Genomic DNA, 18,966 nt, shown 5'->3' on the forward strand with positions numbered 1-18,966 from the left:
AAATGTTCAGACTCATATCTCTTGTCAAGTCTGTTTTGTTTTTCATTTGTCAAGTGCCTATTCAGGCCTTAACCACATGCATGTATAATGGTGCATAGCTATAATCAGTAGAGAGAGAATTCTGTACCTCATTACATTTAACGTATCAAAAGCTCTGTATGTTATTATAGTCTTTACAATTATGGCAATGTCTCCATAATATCACACAGATTTGATTTACCATAAATTACTTAAGTATTCTATCATTAGCATTTTGATAAAAATAGCTTCCAATAATCATTCTGTTAAAAATGATTAGGTCAAAGGGCATAATATTTTAGGCTCTTCATTCAACAAATAATATATCCCAGGTCTTTGAAACATAATGTTAAATTACTTTCAAAAAAGGGTTTTAGTGGCATTATACATGTATTATCTATTCCGTTGCATTCTTATCAGAACTAGGTAACACTTTAATTTGTATACAGAAAACATCTTTTATCTGAATCCTTTTCATGATGAAATTAAATATAATTTCCTAATTATATTTTATCTTATATAAATAATATCTACATGAGTAATTTTTAAATGCTTAAGCTATTTGGGATAAGACATACAAAAAACAGGTCATTCACAGGGTAGAAAAATACCAACTTCTTATCTTTGGTGTACATGAATCTGGCCAGAAATACACCTAAAGACTAGAACCATCAAACTACTGCTACCACTTCCTCCTCCACCACCGCCATTAATCACAACAATTTACTAAGCACATATTCTAGGCACTTTGCTAGCCAACCTCTTATTTAATTTTCTTCATGACTCTGGTAGGCAGATACTATGCTATGCTATGCTAAGTCACTTCAGTCGTGTCCAACTCTGTGCGACCCCATAGAGGGCAGCCCACCAGGCTCCGCCCTCCCTGGGATTCTCCAGGCAAGAACACTGGAGTGGGTTGCCATTTCCTTCTCCAATGCATGAAAGTGAAGTCGCTCAGTCGTGTCCGACTCTTAGCAACCCCATGGATTGCAGCCTAACAGGCTCCTCCGTCCATGGGATTTTCCAAGCAAGAGTACTGGAGTGGGGTGTCATTTTACTTGCTCCATTTATTTTAAAGGTAAAAGAAAGGTTTAGGAGAAGATATTTGTTCAAGGGTACAAAGCTAATAAGAAGTGGAGCCCAGGACTTCCCTGGTGGTCCAGTGGCTAAGTATCCATGCTCTCAATTCAGGGCGCCCAAGTCTGATCCATGGTCAGAGAACTAGATTCCACATGCTGCAACTAAAATCCCGGAAGGAAGATCAAAGATCCTGACTGCTGCAGCTAAGACCTGGTGCAGCCAAATAAATACAGTAAGAAATGAAGCCTAGATTCAACCCATGCATCTCTGAATCCAAATACAGAATGACTGAACCTTATTCATACTTCTGACTAAAGTTTACTCTAACTCTCCTAGTAAACAGACTAAGAAATTGGAAACTAATGACCTAAGTTAAGATTTGACCTAAAAAAACAACAGGTAGGGACCTCCCTTGGTGGTACAGTAGTTAAGACTTTGCACTTTCAATGCAGTGGGATGCAGGTTCAATCCCCGGTCAAGCTTCATGGTGAGGTCAAAATATAAAAATACAAAAGAATTTCTTGCTTTGTCTGTTGAGACCAGTAACAGGCATATAAAGAAAATAATTATTTATCAAGGGCTTCCTCAAAGTGATTACATCTAACTGGCTGCTGAACAGATTTTTTTTTTGGCTGCGTTGGGTCTTTGTTGCTGCAAGCAGGGTTTCTCTAGTTGCAGCAAGTGGTGGCTGCTCTTCACTGCAGTGCATGGACTTCTCATTGCTGAGGCTTCTCTTTATTGTGGCTCTCAGGTTCAGTAGTTTTGGTGCATGGGCTTAGTTGCCCTGTGGCATGTGGGATCTTTCTAGACCAGGGATAGAACCCATGTCTTCTGCACTGGCAGACGGATTCTCAAACACTGGACCAGGCAAGTCCTACTAAACAGATATTAACCAAGATGCCTACAAGAAAATTCTTTCAGATCCATTAAACATGATGTCCCATCTGTGCCCTGAGTGTGGTTTAGAAAATACAAGAAGATTCAAACAAATGGTCTAGATTTACAAAGATGACAATATATATATATTACTGCTATATAGCATCAAGTCTAACCCAGCGATTCATATAAAAACTGCCTATAAGTTTGTTTAAAATTCCAATTTCTAGGTTTCAATAAAGGAAAAATCCTGAATTAGTCTGGACCAGGAAACCTGCATTTTAAACACATACCTCAAGTGACTATGATACAGATAGCTCCTGGGTGATACTTAGGAAACAAATCAGAAAGAAATCAAATACACATCAATTTAGAAGAATATGGACTTGCAAAGAAAGACTGAAGGACAAGTCCAAGGAAAACAGGAACCAGATGAAGTAACTAGACTGTCTTATTAGACTTAGTAACATAGACTTGCTGTCTATGGGGTCACACAGGGTCCGACACGACTGAAGTGAGCAGCAGCAGCAGTAGCAGCAGCAGACTGTCTTATTAACATTCCTCAGGAAGTTAGCAAACCTTCATTCCCGTCTTCCACGCCTCCAGGACTGCCAGAACAGGCCATAAATTCACCAGGGCCATGCTGCGAAGCATGTGACTCAATTCTCCAGGTAAAAAAGGTGATTAACAGGATTATTCATTATTAAAGACTAGACATGAGTCTAGGAAAAAGTGTTATCCAAAGGAGATTCAGTTAGTCTCGTCAATCAAACCCCCAGTGACTTGAACTACTTTCTCTTGTTTCTGCCCAGCATCAGCCAAATGAGTCTAAACAGGGACAGGGGAGCCTGGTGGGCTGCTGTCTATGGGGTTGCACAGAGTCGGACATGACTGAAGCGATTTAGCAGCAGCAGCAGCAGCAGAGTCCCTCCACACTCCTTGTGTGTTCCGGACTCTGCTATAAAATGGACATCCCTGCTTCCTTTCCACTGCAGAAGCCTCTTCCCCCTCCAGGAAATCCCCTCTGAATATCCTAGCTAGGAATGACTTCCTTCTTGGAGCAGTCCTGGCTGACACTTCTAGTGAGGCATCTATGTTGTCATTCCCTTTGTCCACAGCTATGTATCACATCTCAACCAAACTGAGCAGAGGTCAGGCAGTCCTCTGCCACTGGGGGTACTGCAGTGAAAGGCTGACGAGTACCTGGTATAACAAACAATTCTGAGAAGGAATAAGGAAAACTGGGATCCACACCTAACTCAATATGGAATATCTCAGGCAGGTAACTTTTCTCCCTTTAGGTCTGTTTCTCCAACTCTAAAAGAAAAAGGGGAGGTCAGTGGTTAGAACTGTTATCTTTACAGTCCCTTCCAGCTCTGTCAGATTTGTTTCTATAAATATTGTTTATAGATACTGTTACAGATATTGTTTATAGATACACTCTAATCCCACACAAAGTAGCATTCTGCTATTTTTGGGAGAAAATCAATAAATGTTTATAAATTTAGTAAAAGTAGACACAAACCACAAAATTGTCCTACTATATTCTAGCCAATGAAATGGAGAAACATTATCCTATTTATTCTCACATTCAAAAACTGTCCTGATGAAAACATCCCTGCTTAACGTATGAGAGGGACTGGTGGCCTCTGAGGATCTGAAGGCCTGTAAGGCTATTCAAGTGGAATCAGTTTAAGAAACCAGAAGCTGCAGTCCAACCATAATTCTGGGTTGAACCCAGTTGCCACTTTTGGTTAGTTTCTTCCATTTATCTCCTAGACCAGGAAACACATGAAGAATCTTGCTTAAGGTCAAGCTGGAGACCAACACTCCTAGATATTACCAGGAAAAACTCATTCCTCTGATTCTCATCTTGAACCAGATCCAGGCACCACTCACAATCCAACAGAAAAAAAATGCCCATATGTCAGCTTGACAAGAAGTAAAGACAGTTTTCTCTGATTATAATGCCTATCAAGGATCAAATCAGAAAATAAAGCCTGGAGGGCAAGAGTCAACATGTTCCCCCTATGTTCATTTTCCAACATCCCAAGCTTCCAACAGACTATTTATGAAATAAAGAGCATACCTCAAGCTCGGAGGTGGTTGTCAACTGAGGGCACAATGCCTAAAAATGCATGTCTGCCTGTGTACACAGGTGCATGTGGCCTGACTGTCACAATAACTGAGGGTCCAAGGTCCAGGGCTGCTGTCATCTATGGAGCAGAAGCCAAGAATGTGAAACACCCAGCAATAGGAGGTAAAGTCCCAGAGAAGGAAGAAACCACCAAAACACTTATCAATATTCTGGTTACGAAAAGCTGCCCTAAAATTCTTGAATCCTTCCATAGGATTGCTGTTCAGGCCCTAATCTTTTTTCTAAAAATTTTTACTTAAGTATTTCATGGAGAAGGCAATGGCAACCCCCTCCAGTGTTCTTTCCTGGAGAATCCCAGGGACAGCGGAGCCTGGTATGCTGCTGTCTATGGGGTCGCACAGAGTTGGACACGACTGCTAAGTCGGAAGCGACTTAGCAGCAGCAGCAGCAGCATAGCTAATTTACTTATATTTGTTTCAGGTATACAACACTGTGATTCAAAATTTTTATGGCTTATACTCCCATTTAAAGTTATTATAAAATATTGGCTATAATACCCTGTGTTGTAGTTTGTTTTACACATAGTAGTTTGTACTTCTGTTTGTTTGTACTTTTTAATCCCCTACTTCTTTCTTGCCCTTCCCCTCTCTTCCCTTTCCCCATTGGTAACTACTAGTTTATTCTTGATATCTGAGAATCTGTTTCTGTTCTGTACATACTTTAATTTTTTAGACTTCACATGTAAGTGATAACACATAGTGTATCTGTCTCTGACTTATTACACTCAGCATAATACCCTCCAGGTCCACCCATGTTGTTGCAAATGGCACGTTTTCATTTTTTATGACTGAGTAGTATTCCATCATTGTGTGTGTGTGTGTGTGTGTATGTATGTGTATATGGGCTTCCCAGGTGGCTCAGTGGTAAAGAATCCCCCTGCCAAAACAGGAGACGCAGGAGACATGGGTTTGATCCCTGGGTTGGGAAGATTCCCTGGAGGAAATGGCAACCCACTCCAGTATTCTTGCCTGGAAAATCCCCTGGACAGAGGAGTCTGGAAGGCTACAGTTCATGAGGTCTCAAAGAGTTGGACATGACTTAGTGACTGAGAATACACACACATGTATATATGTATGGGTGTGTGCTTGTATCTCACATCCTTTTTCTTTTTATTTGGCTGTGGTGGGTCTTAGTTGTAGCACTTAGGATCTTTGATCTTAGTTGCGGCATGTAGAATATAGTTCCCCAACCAGGGGTTGAACCCGGGCCCCCTGGACTGGGCATGTGGTGTCTTTAGCCCCTGGACTACCAGGGAAGTCCCTCACATCTTCTTTATTTATCAGTTGTTAAGAAACTTAAGTCGCTTCCATATCTTGGCAACTGTAAATAATGCTGCTATGAACACAGGTGCTTGTTTCTTTTTGAATTAGGGTTTTCACTTTTACTTTTTTTTGGTCATAGACAGAACTGCTGATCTCACAGCAGATCTATCCTCAGTTTGCATGGAACCTCCATATTGTTTTCCATAGTAGCTGTACTAATTTACATTCCTATGCACAGCATACAGGGTTCCCTTTTTTCTACATCCTCACCAACACTTGTTATTTGTGGTCTTTTGATAATAGCCATTCTGACAGGTGTGAGTGATATCTCACGATTTTGATTTGCATATTTCTGGTAACTAAAAACGCTGGGCACGTTTTCACGTGTTTCCTGGCCATCTGGTATATCTTGTTTTTTAAAGATTTATTTTCAGTTTTCGCCTGTGGTGGGCCTTTGTTGCCCCTGGCTGGCTTTCTCTTGTGGAGAATGGGGGCTACTCTTTGTTGCCGTGCTTGGGCTTCTCATCGTGGTGGCTTCTCTTGCTGCAGAGCACAGGCTCTAAGCGCATGGGCTTCAGTAATTGTGGCACACTGGCTTAGCTGCTCCGAGGCATGTAGGATCTTCCCAGATCAAGGGATCAAACCAGTGTCCCTTGCACCGTGAGGTGGATTCTTAACCACTGGACCACCAGGGAAGTCCCTGTATTTCTTCTTGGAAAAACGTCTATCTGCCCAATGTTTAATTGGTTGTTTGTTCTTTTGATATTGAGTTGTATGAACTGTTTACACATTTTGGGTATTAACCCTTTATTGTTTTTATCATTTGCAAACATTTTCTTGCATTTAGTAGGTTGTCTTCTCATTTTGTGGCTGGTTTCCTTTGCTGTACAAAAGCTTTAAAGTTTACTTAGATCCCATTTGCTTATTATGCTCTTTTTCTTTTCCCTTAGGTGATATATTCAAAAAATACTACTGTGATTTATGTCAGTCTTCTTTTTAGTATTCATTTTTTGGCTGTGCTGGGTCTTAGTTGTGGAACACAGGATCTTCGATCTTTGCTGTGGCATGCGGGATCTTTAGTTACAGCATGCAAACTCTTAGTTGTGGCATGCGGGATCTAGTTCCCTGACAAGGGATTGAACCCAGCCCCCTGCATTAAGAGTGTAGTCTCAGCCACTGGACCACCAGGGAAGTCCTTATGTCAGTTTTCTGCCTATGTTTTCTTCTAGGTGTTTTATTATAGTTTCCAGTCTTAAACATAGGCCTTTAATCCATTTTGAGTTTATTTCTGTATATAAGAAAACATTCTAATTTCATTCTTTTACATGTAGCTGCCCAGTTTTCCCAGCATCAATTTTCATTGAGGACTGTCTTTTGTCCATTGTATATTCTTGCCTCTCCAGTACATGGGTCAGCCCCTACCACTCCTGACCATTAATTCTCTCACATACAGAGGATGACCAAAGCCTGCAATACACTAAATGGGGTTTCTGGAGCCCATACCTGTGTTAAGCCAAGCAAGGTCTTCTCAAGATGAAGCCTAGTCAGAAAGGAGCTGCCAACTCTAGCACCATCACATATAATAGGCATAAACTTATTTCTACTGCTCCTCTTCCTAAAGCCTTATAACATCAAATAACTTGACACAGAACTTCAGACTTTTGGAAGCATTTCCATGATGATTGATGATTTTCAATCTAGATACACTTCTGCACATGTGCGCCAGCAGAATGAACTTGCCAAGACAGCAATTCTACGGCTTTCACATCTAAACTCTTCCTTTCACAAGAGTCAAATATTCTAAAATAAGATGAAGACTAGTTCTGGGATAACTGTGAACATGTTTTACTAGACAAAGAATAACCATATGCCATTTAAAAAACTAAAACCTAGTTAGCAGGTTAATATCTTAACTACAAAATACAGGCAGATCATACAGATAAGAATGCTGTTAACCTGAGATGTACATCTGGCTGAACCCAAGGAATTCTGCAAGCATTTTAAAGCATTTTTTAAAGGTAATCCCTTTGGGAAAATAAAATAGTGAGACAAGGAGGAATGAATTTTAAAAATCCGGTCAGAACAAAACTCCCACATTTTTTCTTTGTTTCCGTGTATCTCAAATTGAGTTTCATATTCTGCTTTTATGATTTTAGGAATCTGAATATGTCAACTCAAAGACATAAAAGTTTAGCTGTTTTCTTAACTCTGATAACTAGCATTCCACTCCACCCCCAAATTAGGCTTCTGCAAGGTCCTTCTTTGTCTTATCTGGCAGCAAACTGCAGCCCAAGTTTGTCTTGTCTGCATCATAATGATTCACCAAGCCTAACAGTGAAGTCAGCAGTATATCTCTGACCATGACTTGGGAGATGGTGAGAAAGATAAAAGCAGCTCTGGCAACCAGGAGTTGGCCTGGTACTATCAGTTAGGCTTTGGGGTCTTGGTGAAAATAATTTCAAAAGAGATTTTCCTGTGAAAATCCAGTTTATTAATACTTAAGTCTTTCCCCAAGTCACCCTTGTAAATCCTTTCTAACATCCTCTACTGAGGCTCCATAGTTCCCTATGGTGGAGCTCGCCCTAGCTGCAAGGAGCAATTTTATCTACTATAGGTGAGTAGTCTTCAAAAGTCAAAAAATGGGAAATAAGAGTTCATGTCTAAAATTAAATACCCCAAACTCTGGATACCTTATCACTCTGCCTATCACCATCCTTCCCAAATTGACCCCTCTCAAAATATCCACTTTCTTGATTTGTTTTTGGTATACTCTGGGTTTTCCCCTGACCTCCCTGCTCCCCCTATAGCAGTTCTTCCTGGCCCATAAATGCAGGTGTTCTTCAAGGCTCTGTTTGAACTTCTCTGTCAATATCAATGGTTCTTACCCATTTCTGGCTCCTAACACCCCTTCAAAATGTAGTGAGGGACTTCCCTGGTAGTCCATTAGCTAAGACTCTGGGCTCCCAATGCAGGGGGCCTGGGTTTGATCCCTGTCAGAGAACTAGATCCCAAATGCCACAACGAAAGATCCCAAGTGCTGCAACAAAGACCCAGTGCAGCCAAATAAAGAAAGAAAATGTAATAAAATCTACAGACTGCTCTCCTACACCACTCTCCCCACATTATGCCCAGAAAATATACGTAAAATGACATTTTTGCAATTTTAGGGAAGGTTTATAAAATGCAAGAGTGACCTCGCTACCCTCTCTCCATGGTAACAGAACAGAACAGTTTTAATAATCCTTTATACACTAAAGGGTGACTCCTAAACCACCAACTTCAATCTTTACCCCCTTTCAAACTTCAACTAATTAAAAGCACAAAACTAAATATTTTCTCTTCAAATGTTTTTTTGTGCCTGGCAAGCTACTCTTATTTAGCTTTTCTGTATGGTTCTGCACATAACCTGAGTCTGTAACACTATACCAGCAAAATACACCTATCCATCCTGGTTCCCCAACCCATATTCCCATTAAGGTTAGACTACCTCCTCTTCTTTAAATAATTTAGTAAAAATATGAATGTACTAATGTTTCAATCCTAAAGGAAATCAACCCTGAATATTCATTGGAAGGACTTTGGCCACCTGATGTGAAGAGCTGACTCATTGGAAAGGATCCTGATACTGGGAAAGATTGAGGGCAGGAGGAGAAGGTGCAACAGAGGATGAGATGGTTGGATGACATTACTAAGTCAACAGGCATGACTTTGAGCAAACTCCAGGAGACGATGAAGGACAGGGAAGCCTGGCGTGTTGCAGTCCATGGGGTCGCAGAGTCAGACATAACTTAGTGAATGAACAATGTCATTAATGATTAGGACATTGACTTGGGAATTCTCCGGTGGTCCAGTGGTTAGGACTCCAAACTGCCAATGTAGGGGGCACATGTTTGATCCCTGGTCAAGGAACTAAGATCCCACAAGCTGTGTAGTGTGGGAAAAAATAAACAACCACCACAACAACATAAGCTGGCCAACTAATTCCTGTAATTACTAGGCCCAGAGAATTCAGAGAGGTTGAAGGACTGCCTCCAGTTTGAGTGTAAGCCTATAGCACAGGGAAATTTCCACTGTAGGAATCAAGCTACAGAATAATTTACAATACTTCTGCTAATTTTTTCACAGAGGAAGACCCACTGCCTCAGCAAATGTTTCTGTACTACAGCCCCAAGTCAGTTAGTCTGGAAATGATCTGTGTCAAATGACCTATGTACACATAGCTCATAAATACCAACAGCAGCCAAGAGAAAAAGAGCTTCTAACCCACAGATACATATTAAAAGATTATTTTAGAATATAAATAGTTGTGGTATATTTTTCCTATATTTAAATCATTTCATTGACAGTAAAATTTCAATACATCAAAACTTTACTACTAAGAATCAGACATGAACTCCTCCCTCCCCAAAATGTTCAACTGTTAGCCAAAGAGAGTTCTAACTATTTAAGTAATTTTCCTTTTAAACTGAGGGAAGTCCCAGGGAGTGCTAAGAGCATGGGAAAAGGCTTTGGATTCATTATCACTACTATTCCTTTTGAAGAATAAGATATTGCTAACTTGAAATATTTCTGAAGATGTATACAGCTACATTCTCAGCACTGGATGTTACCATTCCCATTTTACAGATTGGAAAACAAAGGCACAGATAAAGGAACCATTTACCAAATATTACAAAATGCAGAGAAGAGCACTGTTTCTGATTCCCAATTTTGGTTCTGAAAGCTAAGCAAAGAAAAACACTACAAAAAGAACACAAGCTTCCATTTTGAGTCATAAGGACCTAGGAAGGAAATACACTTTAAGTCATGAGGAAATAGGAAGACAGAAAGAGGAACGTATCAAGAGTAGGTTAAATTACTACCGAATGTTATTCTCACCTTCAAAAGGTCATCAATAAAATCAAGAAACAGAAGACTATAATGATTCAGTTTACAATTAGCAACATTTGCTGGGCAAAACACTACGATGGTTTGTGTAGGGTGTGCAATGAATTCCTCTAAATTCCTCTGCGTCAAGTGACAATGACGACAGTTTGCTTAAAACAAGAGTGGTAGCCTGAGTGACTGAGAAAAGGAAGTTTTGCAGGAGGTTGCCACCACTATTTGGTTTTGAAAGACTTCTTTATAATAAGCAGCCTTCAACAGAAGAGGAAATGAAAGCTTGGCCTCAACCACCATGGTATTGTACTCTTCCTTAAAACTAATATGTAAATCTTTGTCTATGGAGACCTTGGTCCTACAGTGCATAAGAATCCACCTGCGAATGTGCTCACCATGTCTATGGAAAGAGGCTGAGGTGGCTGAGCTCTAGCATAAGGCGCTGAGGATGTTGGCTTTAGTCCAGGCCACTGTCCGGGCTGTAAGCAAGAGGAAGCTGCAGCCCACCCAGGCCCCCCTCACCCTGACACCTTCAAGGTAAACAAGATAAACCAACTTCTTAAAGCTAAGCCTGAACATGTTGGTGTGAAAATCGGTATCCGAACCAGGGTCTTTATTTACCTGACATCATACTATTTGTACTCTTCTATCCCAATCAATATCCACAATATCCAATCACGGATTGACTTATTTTATCCAGCTTTTAATTGTTCTGGCTAAATTTACTGATAAAATTTTCCCTTCATTCACTAATAATTATCTAAGTCATGCTATGTAAAAAATACTCTCCTACTCATGTCATATTCAATTTTCTTGCTTCTGAAACCTTTTCAGAAGGCTACTTTGCAAAAACCAAGCATTTATTTCCTGAAATATACCACCACACACACTTCCCTACCCTTTCTAATAAAAAATACATCTTTAGATTCTATCCCCTAAAATAAAGTATTTGCCTTATTCCTATGCAGGTCAGGAAGCAACAGTTAGAACTGGACATGGAACAACAGACTGGTTCCAAATAGGAAAAGGAGTACATCAAGGCTGTCTATTGTCACCCTGCTTATTGAACTTATATGCAGAGTACATCATGAGAAACGCTGGGCTGGAGGAAGCACAAGCTGGAATCAGGATTGCTGGGACAAATATCAATAACCTCAGATATGCAGATGACACCACCCTTATGGCAGAAAGTGAAGAACTAAAGAGCCTCTTGATGAAAGTGAAAAAGGAGAGTGAAGAAGTTGGCTTAAAGCTCAACATTCAGAAAACTGGCATCAGTCCATGGCAGTTAAGTCCCATGCCATGAAGGTCATGGCATCCAGTCCCATCACTTCATGGCAAATAGATGGGGAAACAGTGGCTGACTTTATTTTCCTGGGCTCTAAAATCACTGCAGATGGTGACTGCAGCCATGAAATTAAAAGACGCTTACTCCTCGGAAGGAAAGTTATGACCAACCTAGAGAGCATATTAAAGAGCAGAGACATTACTTTGTCCACAAAGGTCCGTCTAGTCAAGGCTATGGTTTTTCCAGTAGTCATCTATGGATGGGAGAGTTGGACTATAAAGAAAGCTGCGCGCCGAAGAATTGATGCTTTTCAACTGTGGTGTTGGAGAAAACTCTTGAGAGTCCCTTGGACTGCAAGGACATCCAACTGCTCTATCCTAAAGCAGATCAGTCCTGGGTGTTCATTGGAAGGACTGATGTTGAAGCTGAAACTCCAATACTTTGGCCACCTGCTGTGAAGAGCTGATTCATTTGAAAAGACCCTGAAGCTGGGAAAGATTGAGGGCAGGAGGAGAAGGGGACGACAGAGGATGAGATGGTTGGATGGCATCACCGACTCAATGGACACGGATTTGGGTAGACTCCAGCAGTTGGTGATGGACAGGGAGGCCTGGTGTGCTGCGGTTCATGGGGTTGCAGAGTCGGACACCACTAAGCGACTGAACCAAACTATCTTCAGCCAAGTGTGAGTTTAAATACTTCTATATACGCCCTTAGGCTAGCAGACAACACCAAGGTTTTCACTATCCTGTATCCTGAATGATGCCCTGACCATCATTCTTTCCTCTCCTCTGAGGTCTCTGACTTGAAAACAAGATAAAAAGAAGGAAAAAAAAAAAATCTAGAAGCAGTGGCATATCCATAATACAAGAGGCCTGCAGAACTAGACTCCTCTTAAGATTTATCAGAAAAGAAATGTGGAAGTGGAAAAAGGAATAGAGAAGTCATGGACAGATAAGAGGGGATGTAACGGAGAATAAGGCAGCCTCCTCCCCAAAGAACTGATGGGGAAAACCAGCAGTGAGAGATACTATGGCATGTGGAGCCATATATCCAGAGCCAGGAAAAAGTTCATATCCACCCAGACACTTACCGTGTTGCATTTTGTGCCACACACCACTTGCCTATGGTTCAGCCACTGAGATGCAAACACTTTATTAAGGGTCCCAAGGTGAAACTCTCTCTCCTTCAGGAGACTGGGAAGTTGCTGTGCTGCATACCCATGCAACACTCGGGAGTAGCTGGTTTCATTCTGTAGCCTGACTTCTCGGTTCTTCAGGTAGTACACTAAGGATCTCTTCACTGGGGGGAGTCGCTTCCTTTTGTGAAGTGAGTGATCCCAGCCAAACTGTGGAGAGCAAAAGGAGAAATCAAAGCTTTGCCGACTTTTGTCAGAATTGGGGATCCTCGCATATTACAGAACTCATCTCGCAGGATTTACATAGAACAGAGTTACAATGCAACAGGAAAGTCAATCTTGAAGGCCACAGAAAAGATGCTGCTCAGAGTCATATCCATGGGAAAAAAGAACTTGGAAGACAAAGTAATGAAAGCATAAAAGAGGACAATAGGTTTTTTAAGGCCTTTTAAAGTGAAGGATTCAGGTACCTTAAAGTGAAAGTAAAACTCAACTCAGTACTGTTGGACTCTTTGCGATGCCATGGAATATACAGTCCATGGAATTCTCCAGGCCAGAATACTGGAGTGGGTAGCCTTTCCCTTCTCCAGGGGAGCTTCCCAACCCAGGGATCGAACCCAGGTCTCCCGCATTGAAGGCAGATTCTTTACCAGCTGAACCACAAGGGAAGCCCAAGAATACTGGAGTGGGTAGCCTATCTCTTCTCCAGGGGAATCTTTCCGACCCAGGAATCGAACCAGGGTCTCCCACATTCCAGATGGATTCCTTAACCTTAAAACTATCCTTAATAGGGAAGGGAATGAAGGGACCAGAGATTACCATACAGACCTGGGCTGCATCTCTAATGGCCCCCCTTCTCCCTCTCAGCCTGTACTCTACGCGGAGCATGGTAGGTGCGGCCCAAGAAGCCCAGCTAGGGTCCCAGGTCTTTCAGGGATGCCCTAGCAATGGCCGTCTGCCTGTCACCAGGTCCGCGCTCCAGGCAGTTGTAGAATTCGAAAAATCAAACACCAGCGGGGTGGGAGGAACGGGAAATACGAGTCTGAAGAGACTCAAGACTCAGAAAGCGGGACAGGGTGATATCTGGAAATTGTTTATCTAGGGGGCTTGGGTACCCATAGGGAGGCTCATTCCTGAGAGATGCCACCATCTCCGTTCCCCGGCCACCGAAAGACGGACTTCACTCTCCCTCCCAATATCTTAGGCGAGGTTTTGTCCCCGATTCTCCTCGACTTCGGTTTCCCTTTCTCCGAAGCCCAGATTGTTTTCTCCTCAAGCCACATTCCCGCCTGTAGATATCCCCGGAATATGCCTCATTTTCAAGTTCCCTTTAGTTTCTGACCCCTGCGCGCCTAAAGAACTCCTAAGGACCCAGGCCTGATCCTATAGGCTAGAACACCGCTCTACGCACCTCCGTACATCACCCCTCCCCCCGCCCCCCGCCAAGACCTTGGACCTCGTTCCGGTTCCCAATGTGCGAACCCTATTCTCCGGGTGCCTCGGCCTTATCACCCGGGGCCAGGCGTCTCGGCCCTCACCTGTGGGTCCTGAGCGTCGCTCCCAGCTCCCGGCAAGGCGGGTGCTTTCCGCTTCCTGCTAACTGCTTTCCTGGCCATAGTGGGCAGCGCCGCCGCGGCCCCGCAGCCACATGGGGCGGGGGAATCGCGGGGGAGCGAGACTGCGGGTCATATACTGGGCCCCGGGGCCGCGCACCTTAGTGCGCCCGGCCCGGAAAATGGCCCGGACCCCGGGCGGCAATAGAAAAAAAAAAAAAAAAAGGCAGGCAGGCAGAAGGGAAGGAGGGAGGGAGGACCGGGGCAGGGAAAGGGAAGGGAAAGGGAAGGGGAGACAGGAACCCGAAGCTTGTAGACGACCAAGTCTAGAAAGGACGGCGAGCGGCTGGAACCAAAACACCCCCTCCCTTTCGCCCGCGCTCCGTCACCCTCGCGCAGCCGCAGTTCGTTTCGCGTCGCCACGGAGACGCAGCCCGGAGAGAAAGGCGGGGTTTAGGGCTGGCCGTAGAGTTCGCGGCTGTTGCTTACGGCCGCCCGCTCTTTTTCAACTGACGTTCGACGGCCGCTGGAGGTTCGCGACGTCGGGGCAAAGGAATCTGGGTTTTGGCCGCCGACACCCGAGCCGCACCCGCCCATCCGGACGTACCCGGAAGTGAGGACGTTTAACCTCGCTCGCGGAAGGACTCCCTCCCAACACGCCTTTACCCCGCAGTCGCCACTGGTTATATCTCTTGAGCCCTGTGCATTTTCCGGAACCTATGAAACCAAACCCTGGCACCAAGGGCTGGACTCTGTGAGAGGAGGCGTTTAACTTCCTCTCCCCACCCCCGGTAGCTCAGACAGTAAAGAATCTAACTGCAATACAGGAGCCCCAGGTCAATCCCTTGGTCGGGAAGATCCCTTGGAGAAGGGAATGGCTACCCACTCCAGTATTCTTGCCTGGAGAATTCCATGAACAGAGGAGCTTGGTGGGCTACAGTCCATAGGGTCACAAAAAGTCAGACTAACACTGCACCCCACCCCACAAGGTAGAATCTGACTCGAAATCATTGTCAGCATATCCGGACTTTAACACTGTAGAGAACCTACCCTGCTTGCCACAATCAGCCCAGGTACCCCTCAACACTACCCCTGGGGAGCTCTCAGGCTTCATTTCCCACAGTCTTCTCCCTCCACTGGCCTTCTCCTCCGCCTGACTCTGCTGCCCAAGTCGCAACCGCCCCGTAACGTCTCCTTTAGCTGCTGCGTGGGACCTCGCCTCCCTTTAGAGTCCCGTGACCTGCCGGCCACCCTGTCTTTTGTGCTGTGTGAAATAGGCGTGCCCCCGTAATTTTTTTCTTAGGTCTCCCACGCAGTCCTGAGGACTGGAACGAACAGGGGACTGCCACTGGCTGCCTGTCCCCCAGGGCCCAGGTTGTGTCTCCATCAGGGCGGATAGGATGAAAATCTGAATCACAGAGAAGAGAGGAGCTTTTGACTTCTCAGTTCAATGAGGGCTGACATTGGTCACCAGGCAAGGGGGCTTCTTCAGGATCACCTTTGCCTCCATTTTCAGAAGATTCCGTAGGGGTGTGAGTGCCAGCCCCCACCTTTCTTCAGGCAAAGAAATCCTTTGAGGAAGCAGAAAGCTTCCTGATGGGCCTCAGGCTGTTAGTGCCCAGTTACCTGCTGATCCCTTCAGGCTTCAGGCCTCAGGCCTCATACCTCCAGGGAGCTCTGTTGGCCCATCTGAAGTTCTGCCTAGGAGGAGATCTGGGTTTGTTTTCCAAGCCGAACCAAAGACCAGATTGAGACAGTGTCCTCCGCCATCCCAAGTCAGCACTGCCACTAACCCCTAATTCCACCTTGGGAAAGGCAGCTCCATCTTACTTGGTCAGGTCTAGCCCTTCAGAGACATACACACAGTAAATGGATCAGAAGTGGGTCAGCTTCCTTTTCTTGAGCCTGTTGTTCCAGTTCTGTCTTGCCTCACAATGCCCTGGATGACTCAGGAGCTCATTGGGCAAGAGTCTGGAATTCTTTGAGAATCTCTAGGCTCATATTGGGCTGCACTTAGATCTTGGTCTCCTCTGTGGCTGTCATAGGCTATAGCCTCATCCTCCAGGTTGGTGCAGTTCATCTTGACATCTCAGGAACTATCCCTGAATGTACCTTCCAGCAGAGCTCACCATTTCTGTGGAAATAAAATAGAATGAAGAGTTATTTGAAAATGGGTTGTTGTTATTCAGTTGCTAAGTCGTGTCCGACTCTTTGCGATCCCATGGACTGCAGCATGCCAGACCTCCCTGTCTCTCACTATCTCCTGGAGTTTGCCCAAGTTCGTGTTCATTGAATAGGTATTGCTATACAACCAACTCATTCTCTGCTGCCCTCTTCTTTTGCCTTGGTCTTCCCAAACTTCATTCAGAAGTCTTAAAGTTTACAGTTGTTTTTAAAAGACTGATAATACAAAGTAATGGTGAGAAACGACTGGAACTCTCATACATTGCTAGTGGGTGTGGTAAATTGGTACAATTTGGAAAAAAAATCTACCTACCTACCGTACCTACCAAAGCTAAACACGTGTAGGAGCAGTTTACTTCTGGCTGTAAACCCAAATAGAAATGAGTGTTTTTGTCCACCAAAAGTCATTTACAAGAATATTTGTAATAACTCTATTCATAGTAGTCATAAATAATTCATAAAGTTGAATGTAGTTCAAATGTCAATCAATAGTAAAATAGATTAACAGGGTTCCCATGACTTCTTGAGGTTCGATAGTTTGCCATAATGGTTCACTGAACATAAATACTATTACTGGTTTAATATAAGGGATATTAGGGACCTCCAGGAGGCTCAGTGGTAAAAAAATCTTCCTGCCAATGCAGGAGCTGTGGGTTTGATCCCTGGGTCGGGAAGATCCCGTGGAGGAGGAAATGGCAACCTAGTCTCCAGTATCCTTGCCTGGAAAATTCCGTTGACAGAGGAGCCTGGTGAGCTACAATCCATGGGATCACAAAGGCTTGGACATGACTGAGCATGCACACACAAGGAATATTAAAAAGGATACAAATAAACAGATGAGGAGGTACATGAGATCTGGAAGGGTCCTGAGGCATGGGAACTTCTGTCCCCATGGAGTTTGGGGTGTTCCACCTCATGGCATATGGATATGTTGACCAACTTGGAAGCTCTCCAGACCCTATGGTTTATGGTTTATATGGAGGTCCCATTATTTAGGCATGATTGATTAAATTGTTAGCCCTTGGTAATTAATTCAGTCCCCAGTCCCCATTCCCTCCCTCCTTCCTGACAATTAGGAGAGTGGGATTGAAAGTTTCAACATTCTAATTACAAAGTTGATTCCTCTGGCAAACAGCCCCCATCCTAAAGTTCTCCAGGGGCCCTTCTTTAATTTTTTTAAAAAATAATTTTATTTGTTTTTGGCTGTGCTGGGTCTTCGTTGCTGTGCAGACTTTTCTCTCATTGTGGAGAGCAGGGGCTACTCTTTAGCTGTGGTACACAGGCTTCTCATTGCTGTGGCTTCTTTTGTCACAGAGCACGGGCTCTAGGGCAAGCAAACTTCGTATTTGAGGCACATGGACTCAGTACTTGTGGCTCCTGGGCTCTGGAGCACAGGCTCGTGGGCTTAGTTGCTATCGTTGCTCTGAGGCCTGTGAGATCCTTCCAGAACAGGGAGCAAACCGTGTCTCCTGTTTGAATCTCCAGGTGGATTCTTTACCTCAGAGCTGCCAGGGAAGCCCTAGGGGCCCATCCTGAGTCACCTTACTAACATAAACTCAAGTGTGGTTGAAAGGGACTTATTATGAATAACAGAAGCTTCTCCTCTAAACATTGCTGTTGCTTTGCTAAGTCGCGTCAGTCGTGTCCGACTCTGTGCGACCCCATAGACGGCAGCCCATCAGGCTCCACCATCCCTGGGATTCTCCAGGCAAGAACACTGGAGTGGGTTGCCATTGCCTTCTCCAATGCATGAAAGTGAAAAGTGAAAAGTGAAAGTGGAGTCGCTCAGTCGTGTCCGACTCTTAGCGACCCCATGGACTGCAACCTACCAGGCTCCTCCGTCCATGGGAGTTTCCAGGCAAGAGTACTCTAACATTATCACTTGGTAAATTACAAGAGTTTTAGGAGCTCTTGCTGAACCAGAGATGAAACCAGATATATGTATTTCTTATTATATCACCATATTACAGTAACGGATGTGTGCTAAGTGGCTTTAGTAGTGCCTGATTCTTTGCAAGAATACTGGAGTGTGTTGCCATGCCCTCCTCCAGCGGAACTTTCCGACCCAGGGATTGAACCCGAGTCTCCTGTGTCTCCTGCACTGGCAGGCAGGTTCTTTATGACTACCGCCACCTTGGAAGCCTACATTACAGTAAGAGAAATCAAAATAGTCATTATTCTTGGTGGTTACTAGCTGGGAAGAGAACCCAAGGAGATTTCTGGTGTGCTGGAAATACCTATATCTTAATCTTGGTGATGATTATACTAGTGTACACATATATAAAATTTCATCAAGCTGTAGATTTAATGATTGTGCAGTTTAAGTAAGTATACCTCAATATAAGGAAATAAACTTTCTATGGGAATTCCCTGGCGTTTCAGTGGTTAGGCCTCTGTGCTTCCATTGTAGGGGGCACAGGTTTGATCCCTGGTCAGGGAACTAAGATCCTGCAAGCTGTGTGGAACAGCCAGGAGAAAAGAAACATTCTAAATTCTTTCACCTGGATTCTTCTGTAATTTATAAGAGACAA

General features: G+C 43.8%; 1 protein-coding gene across 1 annotated transcript in view; it reads right to left on the minus strand.

Moving 5' to 3' along the window:
* The window catches only part of DCAF12 (DDB1 and CUL4 associated factor 12), a 36,819-nt gene extending 22,240 nt beyond the window's left edge, over positions 1 to 14,579 (minus strand). The window contains exons 1-2 of the mRNA XM_086416637.1: positions 14,237 to 14,579; positions 12,654 to 12,908 (exon numbers count right to left, since the gene is read on the minus strand). Coding sequence (XP_086272763.1) covers positions 12,654 to 12,908; positions 14,237 to 14,314 — 333 coding nt within the window. The 5' untranslated portion in view covers positions 14,315 to 14,579. The remainder of the gene's footprint in view (positions 1 to 12,653; positions 12,909 to 14,236) is intronic.
* Positions 14,580 to 18,966: the final 4,387 nt, after the last annotated feature.

This window comes from Bos grunniens, chromosome 8 (assembly GCF_055505025.1).
Source record: "Bos grunniens cultivar Pamir isolate PY7600 chromosome 8, Bosgru_T2T1.0, whole genome shotgun sequence".
Lineage (NCBI taxonomy): Eukaryota > Metazoa > Chordata > Mammalia > Artiodactyla > Bovidae > Bos > Bos grunniens.